Here is a 26,413-nt window from a genome sequence, read left to right as displayed (position 1 = left end):
GTCATAAATTAGTCCTCGTCAACACAGTCAAATGTAGCAGGTTGGTGCTGCACTTTCACATCGGAAACATTTTGTTTGTTTGTCTGTTTGTTTGGTTTTTTACATATGACTATCAAATATACGATAAACCTGATAACTATTAAACTAAAGATTATGAAACATATAATGAAAGCAACAGTTCACTGGAGTTGTGTCACTGTTGTTGGAGTGTTATTTTGAAACAGACAGTGAACACATCACTTGACTTCCTTTTACATATTTCCTAAAGCTTTCTTATGATAAGTCCACTGCCACTTTTCATTTATCAGTTTTTCTCTTTTATCTCATAATTTGAAGCTTCTAGTTGAAGTCAGTGATATGACCAGCTCTATTAAAAGTTGATCATGAAGTTCTTTTGGATAGATATTAATATCTTGTGCAAATACCAAGTTTTCTTAATTATAATTCTTTTTGGTCAGGATTTTCTGAACAGAGTGCCATTTACATCAGTGGATGGTTCATGGTGTTGGTGGTGTATGGAACACATCATAAAATGTGTGACGCGTTAATAATTTTACCGGTTAAAGGTTAAAATACAAAAATGATCATATCATTACATTGTTAGAGAAAATGTCATTCATTCACACTGAAAAAGACTGGAAATAATAAAAGATAATCTTCTTCTTCTTATTATTATTATTATTATTAAGGTGGTCTAAGTTGAAACTTGAGAAGAAGAAATACATTTTTAGACAGGTTACCTAAAACTTGAATTTAATCACCACTCATTTCAAAGTGATTTCCTTCTTCTTCTTCTTCTTCTTCTTCTTTTGGATCCTCCTTTTAGGAGTTGCCACAGTGCATCTTATCTGCTCGGCAGTTCCATTTTCAACATCCTATGCACATGTCCACACCATCTCGGCCTTGCTTCTATAACTTTGTCTCCAAACTGCTCTTCCTAATTTCTTATCCTCTCCATCCCGATCACTCCCAATGACGTTCTTAACACATTCAGCTCGGCCTTCTGTCTGTTCATCAGTGCCACCGTCTTCAAACCAAACATCACAGCACGTCTCACTAACATCTTATAAACCTTCTGTTTCACTCTTGCTGCTTCTGTAACAAATCACCCTTGACACTCGTTTCCATCCTCCCCAGCCTGCCTGCACTTTCTTCTTCACCTCTCTTGTACACTGTCAGTTGGATGGTTGACCCCAGGAACCTCATCTACGTCACTCCTTTTACTCCTCGCACGTTCATTTTATCCACTTGCCTCATCCTCACACATGTTATCTGCCTTATTTCCTCTTCTCTCTCCTCCTCCTGCTCCCTTCTCTCCCAACAGATCAAAACATCATCTGCAAACATTCATAAGACTTCCTCATGTTGAACCAGTTTCAGTAATTGTTTAATAATATTACATTTATTTTGAATATTTCTACGTTTTTTAAGAATATATAATTATTTTTGTATTTCTGGTGAAATTTCTGACATGCACAGGTTGTTCCCGCCTCTCGGGGGCAGCATGCAGACATTTGGCTGTTCCCTGTCACGTGACGAGGTCAGTAGTTCCGGGGTCAGGGCTCGCTCAGCTAACATCAACCAAACCGTTGACGGTAACACGGAAACAGAACGAGCTGACTGTCCTCTCCTCCCGGACGTTCTCCTCCGCTACCAGCGAGCCTCCTGCCTCTGGATCCCGGCTGTTCCCGCCTCTTCCTCCGTCCTCCTGGTCCGCACCGGTCAATAAGCCTGAAGCATGTCGGCAGTGCAGCGGATGAAAGTGGCAAACGAGCGACACAGCAAGACGATCACACAGCGGGGACACGTCCAGAAAACGTCGGTAGGGAAACCAGGGCTAACGGCTGACCCGTTAACTTAGAGCCCGTGGGCTGTGGCCGGCGTGTGGTCTGTAGATGTGATGTTCGTGTAGAAGTGAGCATTTAAATACGTTTATTTGATTTATTTAGAGTCGAATCCAGGAAACAGCTAGCTCGCTAAGTTAGCCACGGAGCTCTGTTACCATCACAGTCGCCATCATGCTGCATGTAATTGTTGTTAAAAACCAGTGAAATGGTGGGATAGTAACAGAGATCCCGCTGCTGGCGCACTGTGAGTGGCTGTTTAGTGTGTCATCTTAAAGAGAGCCAGAGTCCTTCAGGAAAGCTGGAGTTTTAGCGCGCCGCTCGATTGTAATTTATAGAAATACGATTTTATTCTAATATATTAAAGTTTTATTTTGTGGTGTTCAATCGGCACAAACATATAAAGCTGTCGGCTGTTTGTGAGCTTTTGGGGGGCTTTAATCGTCCATCCCCTCTGTGTGATGAGGTGTAAACAGATGGAGTGGGCGGAGGCGTGCAGCTCAGTACGCACATTTAAAACAGAATTTGTGTCAAAGAAGGTGATGTTAGGGAATCACACGCAGGCCGAATTTAACAAAGGGCTTCGGACCGTTTAAATGAAGATCAGATGCTCGATTCTGTCCGTGCAGACAGAGAGCAGCGTTAAATGAGCTGTTTTCTAAATGGAGTCTGGTGCAGAGTGGCTGGTTTGGCAGGTGTAACAACATTGAGCGCACACAAAGCTGTGTGTGTGTGAGCAGTTATGAGTGTGACACACACAGAGTCAGCCTAACATTTTTTACTGTGAGGCGATTCTCAAGGAACTCGAAGCCACAGATGTGATTTAGTAAACATCTGTAAACACCCAGCTTTGTACTTTTGAAGCTTAAATTCAGAGACATTTAGCTTGCGTGCCATCAGCAGGCACGCTAGCTCAGGATATTTACAGTCTGTGGTGGGCGACTGTGACAAAACCACAGTTTGCCTTGATTCAGTTGGTGGTGTCACACCGTACAACAGAACTACTTGTGTTTTCTGTTTGATGAACAAAGAAGTATTTGATGTTTGAATACCTGTAAAACCCCTCATAAAATATGGTTTAAATATACATTTATTACAGTTCTAGTGATATTTGCACTGCTTTGGCACAACGAATATTTCATTGAAGCAGCACCACGTGAATCAACCAATGCTGAGGCTATACTGGCATCTTTACATGGTCCCTGCTGCTCAGTCACATCGAGCTAACTTTAGCTTATGTTACAGCAGCCAAAATGTATGTAAACAGTGTGCATTACTAGGCAACTACGTGTGCCATTAATGTCCAGCGCTGCGTTCATTATTATATTAACGTGACGTCTTCAGCGGTTTGAGGTATAAGTGGCCTTCCCGTTGTACCACATATTGCAAATGGTAACATGACGGGTTTTATTTTAACAGGGTTACATAATTTAAACATTTTTAAAGTTCTAGTGTTTAAAATAAATCAAAGGTCAGAGCTTGGAGCTCTGAGGCATGAATGGATCTCATCAGTCAGGGTTTGGCCCTGTAATGATGACCTCCAGACGTTAAGGTGAACACAGTAAACACTGACTGTCCACGGAAATCTTTTCATTTGCTAGCAGAAGTCTTTGAAACGGGACGATTACAGCAGGGATGTTAGCTGAAATATTCAGCGGCTGTCGCACGTTCTGTTTGCCCGTCCTGTCTACAGTTCGGTTTCTCAGGTTGTCTTTGGTTTGTTGGAGACTTTCGGTTTTCTCTTAGCGTTGACCTGCCAACACTCCCATCTCACCTGTCACAAAATGTCATTTTTTTCAGCTCGTCTGTCCTTGCAGTAGACAAACCAGTTAGAACTGTCTCACCTCGTGTTTCTCTACTTTACTCACCCTGCTGCATAAACGAGGCTTCATGAAGCACAAGCTTAAATCTCAGGATTAAGCAAGTGAAATGTGTGAAACAAAGTCGCATATAATGTAAACAGTGTAAAGGTATCATAAGAGAAGTGTTGTGAAAACACCAAAGACGCCTGTTTTCACCACGAGGTGTTATCATTACCATCAGAATAAAAAGAACCAAGTTCTATGTAGAAGTAAAACTCAAAAGGCTTCCACGGGACGCTTTTGACGGTGCGTGGTTTCTCTGTGTTTTCCAGCGGCCAGTAAACGATGAGAAGTCTCCGGTGGGCCCGTGGCTGCTCGCTCTGTTCGTCTTTGTGGTTTGTGGATCAGGTGAGTTTCTCCCCTGCAGGTGATACAGATGTTGATACAGCTGCTGATGCAGACGGGCTCTGCTTCCCGCTCAGCTGATCCTATCTCTGTGGCGTTTCTGCAGAACTCTATCAGCTCTCGAAACTCTGAGTCACATTTTTCCCCAGAAGTTTTGTCTTCAGCCTGCAGGATACGGAGTCAGAAGGTCTTCCTGTGACAGATTGCACTTTTATCGCTGCCAGTCAGGACTTGCCATCTCTAATTAGCGTTTGGTAACACATGTCAAAAAACAGTCGCTTTAAATAGATGGGAGTTGGCTCTCCTGCTTTTCTCAGCCTGTTTTTTAATTGTAGGTCACAATAGAATCTCTGTTTGTGCCGTGGCTTTGAGGCATAGAGCCGGTTTGGGTTTCCCGTGATGTTCCTGCTCATTAAGCAGATTAATGTTGCTTCTGCCAGCAGCAGAAGACTTGACTGTTTCATACTAAAAGAAGTATTAGAGTTACTGGAATAAGGACAGGAAGTTGATGCTGGCGGTGCTGGACATTGTGAAAGTTTCACATTTGCGACTAAAAATACATGTGCAGATTGCTACATTTATTTAGGAGCATGTGTGTGAATAAAAAGTATTACAAGGCTCAACACTCTTCGTTAACATGACAATAAACCTGGAGAGAGAGAAACATGTTTGCTTTACTTTTTGGATTAACTGCGATCGTTACTATTACTGCAATCACAATCAAAGCCTCTGAAGATAAAAAGCTATTAAGAGTCCTCTATTAAAGCACTGATCATCAAATTTAATGGGGTGTCTCTAGTTGTAATACCTCAGTAGATAGGCAGGCACATCCATCCTTATCCATAGGTAAGTATATGAATACATGCCTATGGATAAGATAAACAGGACAGTTGGTAAAGTAGATTAAGTCATATATCAGTAGGTAGGTATATGGATCATTACACAGGTAGTTAAGTAGGTAGGTAAATGGGTGGGTGGGTATAATGAGATGAGAGAGATGATGAGATAGCCTTTATTTGTCAGTTGCAGGTCTTTTGCCCACAACCGAGATGACAGACCTTGCCGGCCGTACATACAATACAAACATCACATTGGGGAGACAGGTCAGGCCAGGTAGCGAGGAAAAAAAACATTGAAATGTGCAACACAAAAGGATAATACAGGAATGCACAGGTATCAACACACCATAACACAATAAACACAGACAGCAACATGGGAAAGAGTCCCAGTGTGTACATCTGATCTGGGACTGCTACAATCTTCGACTGCGCCTCCAGCTGACCCGATGTCCACATCAGAGGGGAGGTAAGCGTTGGAGGTGGCGTTGGGTCCGGGGTAGGGAGGGTGATGCGTCAGTGAGTGCTTATCAGTATCAGTATATGTATGTGTGTGCGTGTCCATAGTTCAGCTGAGACAGTGTCCTTCACCCTATCAGGCTAAGTAAACAGTCTACCAGCCAACCCAGGTGGCCTTGTAGGGAATGGGAAGGAACAGACTCAACACAGTCGTTATCAGGGAGTTGTTGTTCGGCTCCAGCCTTGAGCTGGCGCCGAAGGGGTAGCCGGGTTATGATGGTAATTGAGAATTTCAAGCTGTTTTTTAACACTCCGACACTCGTCTCTCAATCTCCCGTTAATAGCTGCGAGCTTCTCCGTGATGTTATTAGCCGTCGATTCTGTGGTCTTGTCACTCTTTTTGCTCACATAGCAGATTCTGAGACCTCACGATCGCAGCCAACTGATCCGAGGTGTAATCCAGCTCCGCCCAGAGATGTTGTTCTGAGTTGATTCTTTCCTGATGTAATCCAACATACATACGCTCAAAGGTGTTATTCTGAGCATTCACTGCAGTCGTAAGCGCCTCCAAGCTCTTAACCATGCTGCCTTCAGTGAGCCCTTTCTGAGAAGTCGCACCTGTCGTTCCAATCCCAGCGGGCAGCCTTGTGGGGGTTTGAACAGCCGGTTCCGCTTTCTTAATTCTCCGATAAGCCAGGGCCAAGCCAGCTCCGATCAGCAAGAACCCTGTTATCATGGTTCCGAATAGGTAGATATCTTCAGCGTCCTCGATCGACAGTCCCGCCAGGCACACGATCCTCTGCCACCCGTCCATCGTGTATCCGGCAGGGAAAGTCCCTCCAGGGCACTCGGGTTCTCCCGAGCCCAGACTTCTCGTTAAAGGGTGTCAATAGCATTCAGAGACCAGTTGATCAAATCCATAATTCTCTTTTAGGTTTTAGACACAGACTGTGAGAGAGTGTTCCAGGGAAAGTAATACAAAAAAGACACGAGACTAGACAAGGACATAAGAACTAGCAGGGAAGATAAGGGAGAGGAGAAAAGTGCGTCCGCCTCCTCCGAGAGCCAAAGTAGAAGTGGCAGGTAGGTGCATAGATAGAGAGGCTTTAGGTACAGAGACACCTATGGGTGTCTATGTAGGTAGATTTTAGGCAGGTAGAGGGTATGATGGTAGTTAGATATGGGTTGGTATATAGGTAGATAAGTAGGTGGGAACATAGTTTGGTAGATGGATGCAGCAGGTTTGTCAGTAGGTGGATCTGCACATATCTTGGAAGGTAACCGTGTAGGTAGATGGAGACATAGAGGAGCATGTTTCCCACTGAGCTGTGGCCGTTGTTCTTCTAACGTAACTCTTTACGTGTTCATAATCTTAGGTTGTAAGCTTGTGGTTTGAAACCATAATGTTTCATTTTTTCACTTTATCTAGGATTCAAGCAGCTCTTTGCTCACATGTTGGGTTTTATAAAGTTCAGTGGGCGACCGTTCAAGTCTACATGCTGGTCAGTAGCAGCTGGGCTCTTTTACAACAATGTGCTTTGGCATCGTGTTGCTGAAAAAAGCTGAATCTTTGGTGGCTGCGTTAGTTGAACAGTAACAACTTTCTTACAGATGTTTGTGGATTCCATCATATGTGGTTCATAACGTCATTGAGATTTCATGACTTGATGGATTTGGCTGCACAGTGTGAATGTTGGTGTCAGCGCTGCATTAGAAACCGACCTGATCCTGCGTGTGCTCAGGAACATCCACACCTGAAGAAACACTGACGGTGAAATAAGCACAGGTTTCCACCTTAAATGAGCCCGGGCTCATTTAAGGTGGAAACCTGTGCTTATTTCACTGACAGGTTTCTAAACCACACTGTGTCCCTGCGTCTTTGCTTCATAGTTAGTCCTCACAGACTCGAGGAGCTTATGAAACACAAACTGTGCTTTTATTTACATTTACAGAAACGTTGCTATAAACACGTCCGTCGTGACTGCGTGCGCTCGGAGTCTTTGGACGGTTAGTGTTCTTGTTTAAGACTCCACTGCGAGCTGGTGAGGAGGCTCGCTGTTGAGGAACACGTGTGAAACCACACGAGCAGCTGCAGAGTGATAACGCAGAGACTTCTGCATTTGCAGCCGACAACAGAGCACATCACCTCGCCATCATTTCAAGCGCGTTCACACGTCACATGATTCATGCGATCTTATCTCTGCTGCACACGGTTGTTTGGTACCTCCGTTTCATAACATTTATCTTCTTTAAAATACAGTAGCTAGTGTTACGTGACAAACACAGGCGGCTGGCAGGCCTCCAGCCCTCGGAGTAAAACTCAGGAAGCGATCGTGGCTCGTTGCTTTGCGTCGTTTGTGGTTTTTTGAACGTTTGTGCCACAATTTCCAGGTTTGATTCACTGAGCAATAATACAGTTTAAGAGTGTTTAAGAAAACAGGTGTCAGCGTCTCTTTGTGTCTACGGATGAGCTAGTTTTGTGTCATGTGACCTGCTGCTAATGCCTCCTTTGTGTTTGTTGCAGCCATCTTCCAGATCATCCAGAGCATCAGGCAGGGCATGTGATGATCTTTGACCCCAGAGATGCTGAGCCCGATGGAGGGAGGGAGGGGCACATCGCCTTCAAAACACACCCCCAACACACTCTCTCACACACACACTTGTACCTGTGGAGTCTGGACTCTTCCCTCTCTCTCTGCAGCACATCGCCTGTTTGTTTACTCCCGTCTCTGTCGATGAAGCTGATCCATCACATATTGATAATTGGTTCCTGTCAGATGAAGTCTTAAATCCTCTTCCTGTCGGTCGTCCAGCTGCTGTCTCTCGTCTCTGCTGCTTTTCTCAGTCCCCGGTTTAAAGGGACAAAGCGCTGTTCTTCCTGCTGTCGGCTCATTAATCATAAATCCTGCGAACGCGCCTCCTTTCTCAGACCGTCGCTCAGTCTTTAGGACCCTCGTGAGTCTGAGCTCATTTACTCAGAAAGACTCAGCCATCATACTGTGAATCATTGTAATAACAGGACAAAGTTAAGGTTCAGACAGATGTTTACATGCAGCACGCCTCAGATTTTAAACTTTTGTACATTGAAGCCTGAGAAGAGCAGCCCAGCCTGGAAGACTTTTAATGTGAAAAAAAAGAATGTCTTCCAAATTAAAAGTCTAACACACCTGTTCTAGTTTCAGTTCATATTGAGTGTATTTGTTGTGAATTTTGTATTTTTGTCAATAATAGTTCAGTGATTTATGTGATTTCGAGTGCTGTTGCTAACCGCTGTTTAATGACTGCTTATTACTTAGTGTTTCAAATGTGAAACAAACAAAAAGAACAAATCTATTTATTTCTGAGGAGCCGTTTAATTCATTCCGCTGATTATTCAGTCACATATCATAAGTGTTAATATTAGAAACGGTTTAAAGACAAACGTTTACTTTAAAGAAGCAATTTTAGCTTTTCTGCTGGAGCTCTTTAGTTTCAACCACAGCTGTTACTCTAATCTCTCCTCTGGTAACTGTCACTTACATTTAGTGCGTCTTCTTCACAATAAACCCTGCTTGAGCTGTGATTGGTTATATTTGTGACGAATTAATGAAATAGTTAAGTTACAGATAAAATGTTTATTTTGAACTCAGGGTTGAAATCTGCAGATTGCGTCTATCAGCAGCACGTCTCTCATCCAAAACACTTTTTTGTGAGTGTGTGTGAAACAGGAAATATATGAATCACATGAAGAAGAAGTCAGAGCTTCATCTTCTGTGAGCGCTAGTTACAAATGTCTCACGGGGCCTCGTAAATTCTTCTTTTAGCTCTCAGATTTTCAGAGGTCCAAAGTCATTTAAAGTAAATGAATCTGGGCTTTAATGACGTGCAGATGAAGCGACGAACAGACTGTCAGCGGAGTGAAAAGACGTTGAATTAAAGCACACAGGAAGTGATTGTGAATGCAGGTTCATGCTGGATCATCGTGTGAAGTTTACAGGATTCAGACTGGAAATGTGATTTCTCTTTAAGGCTCTAAAAACAGCGCTTTGCTCCTTTAAATCCCTTCCCCTCCACACACTTTCAGTTCTTCTGCTGTAAATGAAGTAAAACAAGCTGATGAAACGAGCTCCGTCATTACAAACGTCCTGCTGACGTTTCCATGTGAAGCAGTCGGAGACGTTCCTCCGGCTGGACGACACGCTCCGCTTTGATACTAAATAAAGCTCCAATATTTTTCTCTACACGCCTCCCGGCTCCTCTTTGTCTTTGCTTTCTCTGTAAGAAAAAGATGTTTACGACCAACAAGGCAGTGCAGGCATGAATTCATCTCTGAAAGTGAAGACTGTCTCTGATGACACCTGAGAGTTGAATTGTTCTTTCCGATAAAGGATCTCAGACCAGCTGCTGCCAGCTTGTGGCTGAAGTTAATCATCATTGTAAACTTGCTTTACTAACAGCTGTTCTGAAGAAGAAGGGTTAGCACTATTGAATTTGTACTGTTATCCACGGTTTTATTAATTATATGAAAAACAAATCAACCTGTCCTGCTAAAGATTAAGTTGGGAAACAAGGGGACAGATGGAGGATGCAGAACAGTATGGAGCCCCTCAGTGATCGCACTCAATTGTCCATAACTCCACTACCAAACCGGGTGCTAACATGAAGCCTGTTACCCTGACTCTGCACACTGACTGCCACCAGTGAGCCCAGAAGAAAACAGAGTTACCATCATTAACATCACTAGCACAATAACGTAAAACAAACTGCAATTGTAGTATTCAAAATACAAAATAATTAGAAGCAATAGTCAATAAAAATAAATGACACAACTCCAATGTCAAAGTACATGTATATGTATATATATACACAAACATCCCGTAAATAAACACTAGCCTTAACAAATAGATCAGCTGGTACTTCATTAAGGGGGGGTTCAAAACTCAGTTTTATAACACACCTCTGGGCAAGACATCTGTTTATCAGTTGTATTACCAAAGTGACTCATCCAGCCTCCAACAGATCAATTTGTTCAAGTAAGAAAGGATAAATGTCTATGAAGCCAGTGTTGTGCTACGGTAGGTGTATTATGGGAGGGGATTATTTCATCAAACTGAGGACATTTTGCCTGACAATTATCTGTATCCTCCTAATACACCTTGTTGCTAGGTGTATTCCCGTGACAGTGTGAGCAGTTGTTAGAAACTATCCTGAACATCCACTGACCTGTATATTGCACTCTATGTAGTGTTTTGTACAGTATTGGTTGTAGACTGGGATTTCTAATCAATTTAAAGATTTTTACGCATATCTGAGACCAGAACCTTTGGTCTAAACTGACTGATAAATCTGCTTCCCATTTAGCAATAGGAAGAGATATGGATTCATCTATTTTGGAGACTGTCCATTTTAGACAGTATTTTGGGGGTTTTAAGATTAAGGAATTGTGATGGTGTTTGTTATTTAACTTCATTAGCCTTAAATTCCTTTTTGTTTTTGTTTTTTTTACTATAGATTTAATTTGTTGATATTCTAAAAATCTATTCTTGTTAATCCTACACTGTATAACTAGCCTGTCAGATGGAATAAAGTCTGTTCCTTAGAATATATGTTCCAAGTATTTAATTCTTTTACAACTGCAATCTGGGAAGTTGATCATATTATTGTTTTGTAATATGTCAGGTTTGTTCCAGATAGGTGAACGTTTGCAGGGGATTAATGAAGACTCATCATTTTTAGAAACTCCCACCATGCTGTCAGGAAGGAGCTGATATTGATGCCATTTGATGTTTGAGCTGATAAATGGTAGTTCCAAAATCTCTCTGTTATTGTTAGAGCCTGTTCTACGTCTAGCCAGAGCCCATCTGAAAGGGTATGTTTTAACCATCCTAAGCCTGTTGGCTAAGAAGTTAGGCGGATCTAGTCCTTCTTTGTCCTCGGTCCTTTATAGCTTTTTAAGATAACACGCAGGGGTTTATATTTTCAGACTGCAGTGGTGTAGAAGAAGAATTATGAAACGAGCAATTAATCAGAAGAAGTATAGATACTGAATAATCTGAAAATCTTGAAAAAAAGTTTATTAATATAATTACCTCAGAGAGAGTGGTTTGTGAGTTTTGGAGAAAAAGTAAACATCATAAAGAGTGTTTTTATGTTCCACATTCTTGCATCTTAAGCCCTCAATCACTATAGCCTGTCTAATTCCTGCTGGAGTTCACCAGTTGTCAGCGGTGAATCCAGCGTTATTGCTTGACTGTCTTATTAATAACTTCATTTAATTCGAGTTTTACATAGTTTGTTCAGTATTTCCTGTTCCTGTTGGGACACGAAGGCTTCTTCGAAGGATTTCATGTTTTTTTTCTAATCCCTGAATATTTTGTTTTGTTTTTTCTTTTTAAAATGAAATGAAATTATTTTACCTCATCACAGCTTTCCCTGCTTCCCAGAGAACAGATGTTGATGTTCCAGGCAGATTTTTATAGTGTAGATCAGGGGTGTCAAACTCATTTTGGTTCATGGGGCCACATACAGCCTTATTAGATGTCAAGTGGGCCAAAGCAGTACAATCATAACATAATTACCTATTAATATTAATAATTATAATAAGTCCATGTTTTTTTCACTTGTTTCATGCAAAGAAGTACAATTCCATTAGAAAATCTTCATATTTAATCAGATATCCCTTTTCAAAACATATAACAACTTTTGCTTTCTTAATTCAAGTGTTGCACAAATACAAACAACTGACAACATAGTATTGCACTTTAACATTTATGGCATTGCACGAACAATAGGATGCCACCAAACCAAACTAATTTGTAGTAAAGCTGTTGACTTACATTAAATTTTATATTTTTGAACTTTTTCTACAGCAAGAATTCATTTTCACAGAACTGTTTACTTTAGTTGGCGTCTGAAGCAACATCTCAGATTCTAATCTGCAGTGATGTTAATATAACCAGGGAGTGATGCAGGGTTACGATAGACCTGTCCGTCCACCTAGAGCCCTTATTAATGAAGACTTAGGAACAGGACATTGCGTTGCTCCAGGATCTCTTTAGGGAAATGGTGGTTTATGCTGAAGTCCAAGTTGACGCAACTCTTCGCTGGTCTTTCTATTTGAAATGTCCGAATTTGGCCACAACAGGATGCTGTCTCCCGGCACCCTCTTAGGTCTGAGACGATGGACTCGATCGCAGCTTTTAATTAGTTGCTTCTGCATCCTCTTCAGCAGAACCCGAGATACCAGAAAACACATAGTTTTCTCTCATACTACAGGCCTGCATTTATTTTCTGTATTATGATGGGTCACATTCTCATTTACAGACTTAACTCAGTCCCGTAGCGAGGACTTTTTAGCAGCGACCGTTTCCACCTTATTCTGGCTGAAATCCAGAGATTTTCGCAGGGATTTAAATTGCTGGTGTAAAATCTTCAGCAGGGACAACATCGCATCCAAGCTGGACCATCGCCTATCAACTGACTCCAGGAGTTCGATAAAGTCGTTGTATTCTTGGAGAGCGTCTAATTTCTCCTCCCTGTGCTCCAGGCTGTTGGAGATGATTATACAAATTTGGTTAATTATTTGTCAATTGATTGTATACTATAACTGAAGCTTTGTGAGCTAACATTTAGAGGTTTTTTTTCTTGTCAACTCTCCAGCATCTGATGTGACCTACGGCATTTTCCGTCACTTCCCTCTCCTTACCTGGGTGAGGTAAGGAGAGGGAAGTGACTCATTACTTCCACAATAGAAGGATCTCACTTTAATTATAATCAGACAAAGTCAATCAAATGCAAACAACCACAATTGAAATATCAGAAACATTTCATATATGGAGTTGAACATGAATCATTGTTTAAAAATATATTTATTGTTGTCATAAAGAATCAACTGGGCAACAACAAACTGCTGCTCTCACTAAACACATGTCCGTCCATATCCCAGCAAACTAAATCGTCTCCATGTATTTCTTTAACTTCAGGAGCATTTTGAAACTGAACCTGACTGGATGCTGTCTTGTCTGACTAAAGCTAACAGACTACAATCCAGAGGAAAGTGGGATCTATTACAAACTCCTGCATTATCAGCCATGATGGACAATTTGTTTATGGTGTTTACACTTATTTGTGAAATATTGTTTCGTATTAACATTATTTATATTTTATCTTTAAGCTGGGCTATCCTGAGGCTCAGTGCATCTTTCGCTCTTAAACTCCTCCTACAAACTCAGACTGAGTTTGTAGGAGGAGTTTAAGTCTCTTCTCCTGCAAACCTCAGGTGGGCTTTGTTTCAATCTGGCAAAAGAATATTTGAATGTTTTGCATCTCTTTGTGCTTTGTGACATTTTTCTGTTGTGAAGACATGTGAGACTTTTTGAGTCAACTATAAAAACAGTTTAAGGCAAAATTACACTTCACTTTAGATGAGGTCACAAAAAAATGCTTAATAACTTGTAACTGTGGCAAACAATGAATTACAAAATTATATTTTAAAATAAGCATTTATAACACATTTATTAACACACAGACATGAGCTAGATGTGCATCTAAATACTTTATCACTTATTTAAAAATGATACAATGAACATGTTATATGGGGCTGTATTAATCAAGAATAAACATTTAGAAATGAACAGTAAGGAGAATTAATGCTTTATAAATGATGAAATAAGAACTTAATAATAGCTTACTAAAGCTTAATAGTTCACACATCAAATAGAAACATGAATCACTTGTAATGATTAGAAACTTGATAGAATTTCAAATCTAGTTTGGGGAGTCATTCAGTGAGAAACAGTGAAATGATTTTCCATGTGAAAAGGTGGACAGCAGAAACAGAAAGAAACAGTGAAACTAAAAGAGAAACAAAGAGCTTTGGAACAACGAGGCAGCAGGAGGACAGCTGCAGTTTAACAGCTTCAACTCACTGACAGGAATTGAAGCTGTTGGAAAGAAAAAAAGCGTCTGGACTTCTTTAAGTTGCTTGAAGACGTTTCACCTCTCATCCAAGAAGCTTCTTCAGTTCTAAGGCCAAATGGTGGAGAGTCCCAGATTAAAGCCCTGTGGGAGTGTCCCACCCACTAAGAGGGACAAAGGACCTTCTGATGATCCTCTACCTAATCACATGAGCCAAGGTATGAAAGCGGGTGTGGGTCACAATCAGCCAGGGTTTCGGGTGAGCTCATTGTGAAACCTGGCCCCACCTTATCATGCGAATTCCTGAGATCAGATGGCCCAGGATGTGAGTGGGCGTTAAGGCGTCTGGGAAGGGATCTCAAAACTGGATTATAGATGGCAGAGAGTTGGTGTCGTAAACCCCCGCCTCTGTTCAAAGATGGTCGCTCACAGTGGACATAGATGGCTTCTTTCACTCCTCTTTCAAACCATCTGTCCTCTCTGTCCAAAATGTGAACGTTGGCATCCTTGAAAGAGTGTCCTTTATCCTTAAGATGCAGATGGACTGCTGAGTCTTGTCCTGTGGAGGTGGCTCTTCTGTGTTGTGTCATGCGCTTGTGAAGTGGCTGTTTGGTCTCTCCAATGTAGAGGTCTGGGCATTCCTCGCTGCACTGTACAGCGTACACCACATTGTTAAGTCTGTGTTTTGGCGTTTTATCTTTCGGGTGAACCAGTTTTTGTCTGAGTGTGTTGCTGGGTCTGAAGTACACTGGGATGTCATGCTTGGAGAAAACTCTCCCGAGTTTCTCTGATACACCGGCTACATAGGGGATGACAATGTCGTTGCATCTGTCCTTCTTATCCTCCCTCGCTGGTGTCTGGTCTTCTTTCCTGTGCATCTATGCTGACTTTATAAACGCCCAGTTAGGATAACCACATGTTTTAAGTGCTTCCTTTACATGTGTGTGTTCCTTCTTTTTTCCTTCAGGCTTAGAGGGAACATGTTCTGCCCGATGGTGTAGGGTCCTAATTACTCCAAGTTTGTGTTCCAGAGGGTGATGGGAGTCAAACAGGATGTACTGGTCCGTGTGTGTGGGCTTCCGGTAAACTTCGATGTTGAGGTTGCCGTTCTCTTCAATGTGCACGGCGCAGTCCAGGAAAGGCAAACAGTTATCCTTTGTGTCTTCCCTGGTGAACTTGATGTTTTTATCCACAGCGTTAATGTGCGCAGTGAAGGATTCCACTTCTTGTGTCTTGATTTTGACCCAGGTGTCGTCCACATATCTGTACCAGTGGCTGGGTACTCTTCCTTTGAAAGAGCCAAGAGCCTTTCTTTCCACTTCCTCCATGTAAAGGTTGGCTACAATAGGTGACACGGGGGAGCCCATGGCACAGCCATGTTTTTGTCTGTAAAAGCCTTCGTTGTATTTGAAATATGTAGTGGTGAGGCAGAGGTCTAACAGTGACAGGGAACAACATTAGAAATATAATCATCCTCAACTCATCTGCCCCACTCACACTGAACCTTCAAAGGCAACACTTTAGCTTTATCGTAAGTGTTAATGTATGGAAACATCCTGTGAGTGAAAGTGTGTGTGAAGGTGTGTATGTGTGTGTTAGTATCAGGATCAGAGAACGTCAGCTGTCCTCTGTTCCAGTCCAGATTCACTCTGATCCTCTGGAGTTTCTTCTGTACTGAGAGATCAGTGATAGCTGATGGTGAAAGTGTGTAGTATTTACTTGCACTGCACCCTATTCTCCATAAAACAGACCCTATGACTCCCTTCCTCTGCCCAGACTCTGCAAATACACCCAGTGCCCACTGTATACTGTCTCCAACCTCAACATCCCAGCTGTGACTCCCTGAGTTAAAGCCCTCAGAGCCCAGGACACAGCAGGAATGATCAAACCTCTCTGGATTATCAGGAAGCTGCTGCTTCTCTCCTCCTCGTCTCACACTGGTCAGATCTTCAGACAGGATGAGGTTTGGATTTGCAGTGTTTGGGTCCAGAATGAGAGGAGTGTAGGAGACCACGTCCTTCATGTTGTTCCAGATGTTGAAGGTCAGGTTGCCCAGGTGTTTGGCCTGGTCTATCAGAGCTCCTGAGGGCAGCTGTGGATCATCCAGCAGGGGGCAGCGCTGGACTCTTTCCACTGCAGCCTTGTAGTTGTGCAGGAATGAGACGTCTTCAGCTCTCAGCTCCTCCTCTGTGGCTCTGACTGTGTCTGAAAGAGCTGCTATCTCTCTGCTCAGAGCCTCCATCTTCTCCTTCATCATCCCACTCTTCTGCTCCTCTTCCTCCCTCAGTGCAGCCAGCCTGGCCTCCTCTTCCTCTGCTAGAAACTGGTGAAGCTTCTTAAACTGCTCCTTAATCTGCCTCTCTGTGTGTCGGGCCTGGACCTTAATGTGTTCTGCTGTTTGATCAAACTTCACTTGAACTTCTTCACAAACCTTTAACTTCTTCTTTAAGGGCTCCAGAGTTTCCTGAAGTTCCTTCTTGTGTTGTTGTGCAGCTTCATCGATGGGTCTGAATCTGTGATTGGTGTGTTTTTCTGAGTCTCTGCAGACGACACACACTGGCTGCTGATGGTCCAGACAGAAGAGTTTGAGTTTCTCAGAGTGCAGACTGCAGAGATCCTCTGAAGCTCTCTCCTGTAAGAACGACTCACACAGGTTCTTTAAAGCTCGGTTTAAAGGTGGATGCTTCTTTGAAGATATTTCCTTACAAACTGGACACTCACGTTCCCCTTTCTCTCTCCACCATCTCTTCAGACAGTCTTTACAGAAGCTGTGGCTACATGACAGAAGAACAGGATCTCTGAAGACCTCCTGACAGACCGGACAGCAGAGAGCCTCCTCTGAGCTGGAAGCCATTGAGTCTGTGAGTGAAGCTGAAAACAGCAGACAGGAAGTACAGTCAGTCCTGGCTCCCCTCCCTCCTCTACCACCTTCACTGAAACTTGCTTTGAGTCGTGTTTTTGCTCAAACTCACATTCAGTGTGTGGAGCGTCAGCAGCTTGAAGCAGCAGTGTTGGAGTTTTCCACTTTTCTGTCCTGTAGCTGGACTCACTCAGAGGAAGCTGCTAGTTTGGTCTGAGCTCAGTCTGATCGTCTGTGCGTCTCTCTTTACTGAGGACAAAGAACGGCCAGTTTCTTCTTCTTCTTTCTTACAGTTGTACTGGCTGTTGGCAAACAATTGAAAGGTGCATTACCGCCACCAAGTGGTATGGAGTATGGTCTGGAACGACGCTCGAAAAAGAAAAAAAAACTTTATATAAGCAGGTCCTCTTAGCGTGGACCCTCATTTATAAACACAACTTCTCACCTCACAAATACCTCATCTGGAACAAAAGAGATATAAAAATTAATCACTTTTCCTGGAAACTTGGGTCCAAAATGGGATCCTATTGGTGGCTCAGCTGGTTAATAAAGAGGGACAACTACTTACTTACAACGACTTTATTGCACTATATAATTTTCCAATGAGTGTTCAGGAATTCTCAATGGTGCTTGGTGCCATACCCTCATTGACTTTAATATTATATAAAAACACTGACAGCTCAATATCTGCCTCAGTCACTCTCCCTGATCCAGCTGAGTCACCAATAGGAAAAATCTGCTTTTCACAGGAACTTGGTAACAGCAATAAGAGAATACGTAGTTTATTCCAAGAAGATATCGTCTCTCTCCCATATATAATATCTTATTGGAACCGATATGTTCCAGATATCAAGTGGAAGACAGTCTGGATGGTCCCCATAAATATTTGATTGTAAATAAGGTAAAAGAAGTCTCATTTAAAATTCTACATAAATGTTATCCAGCCAGTCACTACATGGTAAAATTTAAAAGGGACATAAATACTAATTGTACTTTCTGTGGGGATCATCCAGAAACTGTGACACATCTTTTTTGGTACTGTTCTTTTACACAGAGATTCTGGAAGGAATTTAGCAGGTTTGTTATTGTCCATATTTTAAGGGAGTTTTCTTTACGATGGGAAAATGTTTTATTCTGTTTCTTTAAGTTCCCCAAGAAGTATGATAAATGTTTTTATATGATAAATTTGTTAATACTTTTAGCTAAATTTTTTATCCATAAATTTAAGTTTACTAACAAAACACCATATTTCTGTCATTATTTTAAGGATGTGGAAATGTACATACAATCAATATCAGACTCCACCAACAAAAAGGCTCTCAAAACAATATATGTATGTGAATTTTTGCGTGTATTCTTATAACTGTTACCTTTTTCTTTTACCCTTGGCTTTTTGTGTTAATGTTCTGTTGTTTTGTATACTTCATCTGTTCGTATGTTGTATACTCATTGTTTGTTAAATTAAAAAAAAAAAAAGCCAGTTTCCTGGTTTGTTGCGTGTTAAACACGTGGGGGGGGGGGGGGCGGAGCTTCATTCAACTTCCTCTTATAAATGTGTGAGTGTGACAGCAGAGCGCAGACGGTCACCGCAGGTCAAAAATTAAACATTTTGTGAAGTTCAGAAAATAAAGCATGACTCAGTGTTGCAGCTGTTTGGCAGTTTTTCTTTCAAACTTTCTTCTGATTATTAGAAGGGCTCACCCCGCCCGCAGACTGTGGACCAATAGGAGAGCTGGCCCACTGTAGACTACCAATCGTCTGTCGACGGAAGTTGCGTCACCAGAAAACAACATCGGCACCTCCGCTATGTTTGGAAAGTCGCTTTTCGTTTATCTTTACAGTAAGTTATCGACTTTAAGATATTTGGATCTGGATTTAGCTGAAATGACACCAGGATGAAAAGCTCATTCAACCCTTTACGTCATGGCCAATATCTAACCTATTACTGCCATTTCTAGTCTTTTCAGTGGCGACACCAGCAATTCGCGTTGTTAATCCCGATGCACGTCGTCACTCGGCCCTACTTAAGACAACCAAAGAGGCACGTTACTGTGGGAAGTATGGTCTTCTCCAAACCTCCACTGGAGCTGCTCAGCCAAATCACTGCGTTGACTCACGCAGAGAAGCTTCTCCGAGCAGATTGTATCCACGCGCCTTCACGTCAGCAGTGTCTGGGAGAGCTGGTGGTGCCATTAGGACAATATGAAAAGGCACCGCTTCGGTGGCTCGTTACAAACGATGTCGGATATATGAAGTAGTAAGTGTATCATATATTTAATATCATACTAGGCAGGATTACTAAACCATTAATACTCATTTACCTGAGAATGGCTATTGTCAGCATATGTTGCTCGTTGTAAACTTTCTTTAAGTGTGTAACATTCACGATGATATTGCTGACGGTATGCATGATTCCAGCATACTTGACAGGCGCAGAACGGAGCTGACAAATAGTGATGGGCAGATGAAGCCTCATGAAGCACTGAAGCTTTTCATCCAATTGGTTCACCCCAACGCGAAGCTTCTTGAAGCTTCATTTGCTCTAGCAGGACACCTACTGGACGTAAAAATAGTAGTTGGCATGAATTTGAAGAGTGTGGCATTTTGCACACAGCCTGTAAATGTCAACAACAAAAGGAGTGTGTAAAACATCTATATTGTAGTGATGGCAGTACACTGTGTATATTTATGCTGGCAGTATGGAAAATGATCATTTGCGGCAAAGTTCGAACTGCTTCCTGAACCAGTCACGTGGTACAGCCAGGCAGCGAGGCTTCGGACGTCATCATTTTCAGCTCCTCCCATAAATGAAGCAAGCCTCGATACGCGCTTCGCGGAAACGCCCCCTCCATTACTCGACACAAGCCTCGAAGCCTCGATACAGAACGTCACATCACTACTGACAAACCCACAAAGAAACGGAGAGATGGGGAACCACCTTTTTCTACAAAGTAATCGTAATTACAAAACTACTTGTTCATCCCATTTATAGATGTACTAAAGTCCCAACACTCCTCGTCCTGGAGTGAAGTCTGACAAGCGGGGAACTGGGCAGACCTCAGCTTTCCTGTCCAAGGAGTTTGAGACCACTGTACAGTCACATCAAAATAATTTTGAGTCCACAGAGGCTGCTGTACGGTCCAAAAACATGACACAGTTTGACTGAGTGAGTCACCTGCATCCCAGGGTCATGATCATGCCATACAATTACCTTTGAGTCACTCACCTGTAAGTGCTGTTTATTTGAAATCCAAACAATTTCAGTTAGAGCATTTGTATGTGTGTGTTGTATTCTATGTTTTCTGTGTGTGTTTCAAGTGGAGACAGAGGGATGGGCATGTCTCTGGGAAAATCCTGATATATCCCATCTGGTGACTTTTCCTGGCTTAAAAAGGACACTGACAGAGGGCTGTTCACCCCTGTTCAGACATACAAGGACACTACTGTTGTGTTAAAGAGGCGACGGGTGATGAAATCACATCACATTTGTTTTTACCCACCAGAACCTCCTGAGGTAGGGATGCACCGATACTGTAAAATGTGTGTGTACTCATACTCGTAAAAGTTAACCGATACCAACTTATTTCATTAATCAGAGGGTGGCTTGTCATTTTTGTTGTCGTTTTTTAGATTGGCCACTAGGGGGACATCCCGCGCTAAACAGGCACAGGGCTAGGTGAGTGAGACTGACGGCTCCAGGTAAAAAAGAGAAACTGGAGGCTGCTGTAGCTAGGCTAAACAAAATGTCAGCAGTGTGGACCGGAACAGCCAACTTTAACTCAGGTTTTGGAAAAGCAATGAAAAATGTCAAGAGAGAATCCACGGGCAGTTAAAATAACAGAGGCTCTGACTCATTTTATCGCTGAAAACATAGGATTGCACCATCTTCTCAGCATACTCGAGCTGCGATATGAAATTCCCAACCGCCCATACATCAGGGAGATAGTGGTGCCAAAACTGTCTGAAGAGGTAAAGACAAGCAATGTGTGCGCGACGGCACAACGGACGCCAAATACTTTCGTTATTTTGTTTGTTTGTTTACAATATGGACACTCTGCAACAATTTAAAAGTTTATTTTATTCTCAAACCTTATTTGTATTTATTTTATTCCAAACAGAAGTGTTTATTTATTATTCTGAAAGCTCGAGACAGTGCCAATAATTCAGTGATATTTTGTAAAATTACAATGTGGAGACTCTGCAATAATTTAACAGAAGTGCTTATTTTTCACTTGAAAATTTTTTGTGGTCATTTTTATTAAGATTTTATTTTTTATCGGCAGGGAATATAATAAAACCTCTCTTCCAATTAATTGTATGTGTGTGTGTGTGTGTGTGTGTGTGTGTGTGTGTGTGTGTGTGTGTGTGGTAGAAGTATCGATTTTTGTACTCTGTATCGGCAAGTACTCAGATCCAAGTATCGTATCGGTTTGAAAAAATTGGTATCGTTGCATCCCTATCCTGAGGTGCTGTGATCAGTGTACAGCTCTTTTTTTCACAGCCGCATATTTTTTGTGGCACTCTGTTGGAGTGTGAAAGTGCTCCTAGAAGTATCCTCAAGCTGATGAGTGTGAGGAGGTTCACCTATATAAGTCTGGCTATCACCACCGTGTAATTTCACATTAATATTTTACTCCAATGTAAACAGTAAAACCCCTATCCTGGATTCATATTTACATTTTCCCTCTTCTTCCTTATATACTTAAGGTACGTCACACCTGTGATGTGTCCAACTGGTGCATGATGCTTACTGAGGTCCTGTGCTGCGGGCCATGGACAAAGGCAGAAGTGGCAGAGGAGGGTTGGTGGCTCGCCTGGAGTTCAGGAATTTAATCACAGCTCAGTGAGGGACATCAAGCCATGTTCCCTGCCATCTTGACTAGCAAGTGAGTAAAATGACCATCATGTTCATGTGTATTTTAAAAGCTTTAAGTTTTTTTTAATTTTTCAATCGCTCACTCAATTTAACATCAAGATCTTAATTGTGAGAGTCCTTGCAGGCGTGGTGTGGATAAGAATGTTGCACGCCTTCTGAGAGACAGAACCGGCAGATAAAGAGAATCACATGAATCGCACTTTGTGCTAACCTGTGAGGAGTCCTTTGACAAGCTGGAACCAATGTGATGTGGAGTCATTGAGAGGTTTCACTTGGCCAATCAGCCTGTTCCCAACATTTTGGATGCTTGTTGTCGTGCAAAGGGACCATCAGTAGTAGAGGCCTTGTTTCAGCCTCGGGTGGACTGTGGGATGGTTGTGTGTCTGGACATCTTTCACTGGATCCCCTGGTTTGACGCAGCCATCCGTACAGAGTCTCATGCAAAGTACTCAGCATTTAAGTCTGCACTAGCTGGGGCGCTGCTGCCTTAAAACCGCGAAGACCTCGAGCTGCTTATAAGGGTCGCCAGAGCAAAGGACCCAGTAACAATGCAGTCTGTGTCTGCAGTTGTCTGCCTGTACATTTCCAGGGACAGGTAAAACAGCATGTGCGGAGGGTCACACTGACGCCCGAGGAAACATTTCGGATCATCCATTTGGTTATTGAGGAGCTGAAAGTTCCAGCTGGGCTGGATGAGGGTGGAGTGAGTCTGTTCAAAACACCTGGTAGGAAAGTCCTCATTCCAGAAGGTTATTAAAACAAGAATTTAAATTGTGACAAACTGAAGATCACATAAAGTTTGTCTGTTTATTTCCAGGTGTCATTGTTGAGGGCAGCACAGCAGTGACACCTGGAGTGCATTCAGGACCCAGCAGACACAAACATGTACAGGGTGGGTACCACAAGAAAAAACAACGTGGATGTTCCCGATTAAAAATGTCTGCGTGGAAGCAACAGCCTGGAAGGTTTTCACGAATAACTTCCTAACATGATTTCAGGTACACGGCTGTAATCTGTATACTTGTGACAAATTACACTTGTAGTCATGTCATTGACATTTCCATTATTATTGTTGTTTTCAGGTCCTCACTGATAAGTGGCTTTGCAAGGTGGAAGGAGGAGCTCAGATGCTGTATTTGGTGGTAAAGGATTTACTCTGCAGCACTGATCAATTGCCTCAACACTTGCTGTCAGCAGCTGTTTGGAGAACCTGTAGAAGTAAACATCTGTGGCCCAGCTGATCTCACATCCACTGAATTACTCAGACTGGAGTACTTGTTCAGCCAGAGCAGAGGAGACTCTGTAATTTTCTCTCTGTAGGACATCGTCAGTGATGGACCTGTTTCTGAGGAGGAGGTGCTTCAGCCTGAGCAACCCGAGCCAGATGATCCCGGTGAAACATTGCAGAGTGACGAGGAGGCATGTGACACTGTGCTGCATGCTGTCCTTCCCCACATTACACTCACCAATTATAACCTCCACTGTTCACCCTCCAGTCTGTGTGAGTAGCTAGGTTTACTTTTTATATGAGGGACAACATTTTTACATTAAAGCAAGGATTAAAACACACACTGCTTGTCTGAAAACAAAGACAATTGTTTATATATTTACCGACCAAGTTTGTATGGGATTCATTTTACAGGAAGATTCCTGCAGTACAAAAGCCATCCTGGATTTGAAAAGCTGGAAATGTTCTGCTCTGTGTTTGTGGAGATTAGCCTGATAGAGGACAAATTATCACTTACCGCTGAGCAGAGGAACAAGGTCCTTCAGTGTGGAGGGGCATGACAAGCAGCCACAATAGTTTAACCAGCTGTACAAGACCCACTGGGACAACACCCTCTACTGCCACACTGACAGGGATGACCTCGTTGATGCTGCTCTTATACAGAGAGTAAAGATGACCAAGTGCTAGGGACCCGCACAACGTGACATCAGCACTCGGAGCAACAGTTAAACTAAACACTTGTGGTTATGCTCACCTCAGGGTACTCACAACAGTCCAGAGAAAGTCTCTATTTTAAAGGCCTGTGAGCGAATCCAGCATCGTGTTCTGGTGGAAGATGCGGTTCTTTCTAAAATAAACATCAAGACTATGCGGGACTTCAACCATCAGCAAGAAACTATCCTCAATCTGCATGCAAGAAAACATACATAGGATTCAGTGCATGAATAAGTTCCTGAATCCTTTATCATCCACAGCTAAAATGGTTGGAAATCAAGTGCAATCATTTTGGACAGGTCTTTATCAATTAAGTTCTGTCTTGCTGGGGTCACAGACCTCTGCAAAAACTTTCTTATAGAGCTCTGGGTTGGTTTAGGTGGTTGTGGTGGTATACTGCATGATGCTGTAGATACTGCAGCAGCTAAAGTTGCAGTAGACACACTGGCACCTTCATTAATATCACTCTCATTTGACTGTGTTTTATCTTCCCAGTGCACTGATGGGTGGACTGTTCTCAGGTCTCTGTGCAGGTTGTTTGAGTTCTGTGATATCTCTGTGAAGGTTCTCAGTCATCGTAGTCAAAGGAGCTTGCAAAGAAAAGCATCTGGACTTCTTTAAGTTACTTGAAGACGTTTCACCTCTCATCCGAGAAGCTTCTTCAGTTCTAAGGTCAGAAGGATAAAGGACACTCTTTCGAGGATGCCAATGTTCACATTTTGGACAGAGAGGACAGATGGTTTGAAAGAGGAGTGAAAGAAGCCATCTATGTCCACTGTGAGCGACCATCTTTGAACAGAGGCGGTGGTTTGCGACACCAACTGTCTGCCATCTATAATCCAGTTTTGAGATCCCTTCCCAGACGCCTTAACACCCACTCACATCCTGGGCCATCTGATCTCAGGAATTCGCATGATAACGTGGGGCCAGGTTTCACAATGAACTCACCCGAAACTCTGATTGGGACCCACACCCAGTTTCACACCTTGGCTCAGGCGATTAGAGGATCATCAGGGGGTCCTTTTGTCCCTCTGTGGGGGGTTACTCCCACTAGGTTTATATCTGGGACTCTCCACCATTTGACCTTAGAACTGAAGAAGCTTCTCGGATGAAACGTCTTCAAGTAACTTAAAGAAGTCCAGACGCTTTTCTTTGCAAGCTCCTTTGACTCTATGTGATATCCTTTTCTGGCACACTCTACACTCTGCCTTTGTATTGTCAATAAAATTGAAGTGGTTTCAGATTTTGCTTCTTTTCTTGGTGTCACGTATTTTCTTTATTATACCTTTCTAATGTGTCGATGTTGTCTCTTGTTGTTGCCCCTGGATCCCTCTCTATCTCGATCTCCTCCTATGAACGTAACTACCACCACTGGTGACGTTTTTTTTTTTTTTCCAATTCAGGAATGTTTTTGTTCTTTTTTTCATTAAAGAAGAAAGAAATAATTTTACCTCATCGCAGCTTTCCCTGCTTCCCAGAGGACAGATGCTGATCTTCCAGTCAGGTTATTATAGTGTATATCAGGGGTGTCAAAGTCGTTTTAGTTTACGGGGCAACATGCAGCCTAATTAGATGTAAAGTGGGCCAAAGCAGTACAATCATAACATAATTACTATGTTATGCTATGTGGGGAAAAAAATCGATACTGTGTAGTATCGTGATATTTTGTTTGCTAATAATGTATCGATACAGGGACAGCAGAAATCGATATTTTGTTACAAAAAAGGTTTTTGTGCTCTGACTTCAGAGCATGTTGATCCTTTTTCTGAGCAAGGATCCTGACATTCCTTCACTGTCCAAATGTCACAGTTTACTTATTTTAATTTAAGACATGTTTTATTTTAATTACGTTTAAAAAATTTTTATTTAATGTAAAATTATGTTTTGTTTTAACTCATTCACTGCCAGCCATTTTCAAATCAGGTAACTCCCCACTGCCAGGGTTTTTGAGCATTTTTACTCATTTTTGAAGAGTTTTTCAATTGACATCTATAGACGTCAATGGCAGTGAATGAGTTAATATACTTTCAAATTCTTCAGTTGCTGAATGGGCTGCATAGTTTTCATAAATTGCATAGTTCAGAATAGCTATAATTGTACCAGATGGTTGCATTCAGTTAAGTTGGACTAGACTGTAATACAAACCGTTCAGTTTGTCAACAATAAAACTGACTGAAATGAGAGAAAGACTGAGTGCGAGGCTTTGATATTAGATAAAATGAATATTGATAAAGTTTACCTTTATGTACAGAATCTGAATATCGCTAAATATTTTAAAAAATTGCAATAATATCGTAACGTGCGTAAGTATCGTGATAATATCGTATCGTGGGACGTATGGTGATTCCCACCTCTAATAATTACCTATAAATAATAATAATACGTCCATGTTTTTCACTTTGATTTTATACAAAGTACAACAGCGTTACAAAATCTTCATATTTAATCAAATATCCTTTTAGTGAAGCTTTCAATATTGAATATTTTTCAACTT

At 42.1% G+C, this 26,413-nt stretch overlaps 2 protein-coding genes and 1 long non-coding RNA gene across 16 annotated transcripts; 2 read left to right on the top strand and 1 right to left on the bottom strand.

Moving 5' to 3' along the window:
• The first annotated feature begins 1,558 nt into the window (after positions 1-1,558).
• LOC308405501 (stress-associated endoplasmic reticulum protein 1) lies at positions 1,559-9,571 on the top strand. Its single transcript, XM_080896176.1, has 3 exons — positions 1,559-1,822; positions 3,979-4,054; positions 7,871-9,571. The coding sequence occupies exons 1-3, from the start codon at positions 1,739-1,741 to the stop codon at positions 7,909-7,911; spliced, it is 201 nt and encodes a 66-aa protein (XP_080752302.1). The 5' UTR covers positions 1,559-1,738; the 3' UTR covers positions 7,912-9,571.
• Positions 9,572-13,174: 3,603 nt separating this feature from the next.
• Positions 13,175-17,491, bottom strand: LOC308405258 (nuclear factor 7, brain-like). The gene is made up of 2 exons (XM_080895763.1): positions 17,214-17,491; positions 13,175-17,112 (listed from the first exon to the last, which is right to left on the bottom strand). The coding sequence occupies exon 2, from the start codon at positions 17,093-17,095 to the stop codon at positions 15,722-15,724; it is 1,374 nt and encodes a 457-aa protein (XP_080751889.1). The 5' UTR covers positions 17,096-17,112; positions 17,214-17,491; the 3' UTR covers positions 13,175-15,721.
• Positions 17,492-18,770: 1,279 nt separating this feature from the next.
• On the top strand, positions 18,771-25,703 carry LOC308405511. Of its 14 annotated transcripts, none has more exons than XR_013973339.1 (6): positions 18,771-18,941; positions 19,060-22,702; positions 22,795-22,975; positions 23,060-23,195; positions 23,298-23,478; positions 23,620-25,703. It is a non-coding gene; the product is annotated as an uncharacterized lncRNA (long non-coding RNA). The 14 variants fall into 14 exon arrangements; XR_013973340.1 differs by having other exon boundaries at positions 18,775-18,941; positions 19,060-20,267; positions 20,420-22,702; positions 23,060-23,478; positions 23,620-25,702; XR_013973341.1 differs by having other exon boundaries at positions 18,776-18,941; positions 19,060-21,987; positions 22,102-22,702; positions 23,060-23,478; positions 23,620-25,701.
• Positions 25,704-26,413: the final 710 nt, after the last annotated feature.

Source organism: Rhamphochromis sp. 'chilingali' (genome assembly GCF_963969265.1).
Source record: "Rhamphochromis sp. 'chilingali' genome assembly, chromosome: 1".
Taxonomy (NCBI): domain Eukaryota; kingdom Metazoa; phylum Chordata; class Actinopteri; order Cichliformes; family Cichlidae; genus Rhamphochromis; species Rhamphochromis sp. 'chilingali'.
This window is presented reverse-complemented; position numbering and strand designations above follow the sequence as displayed.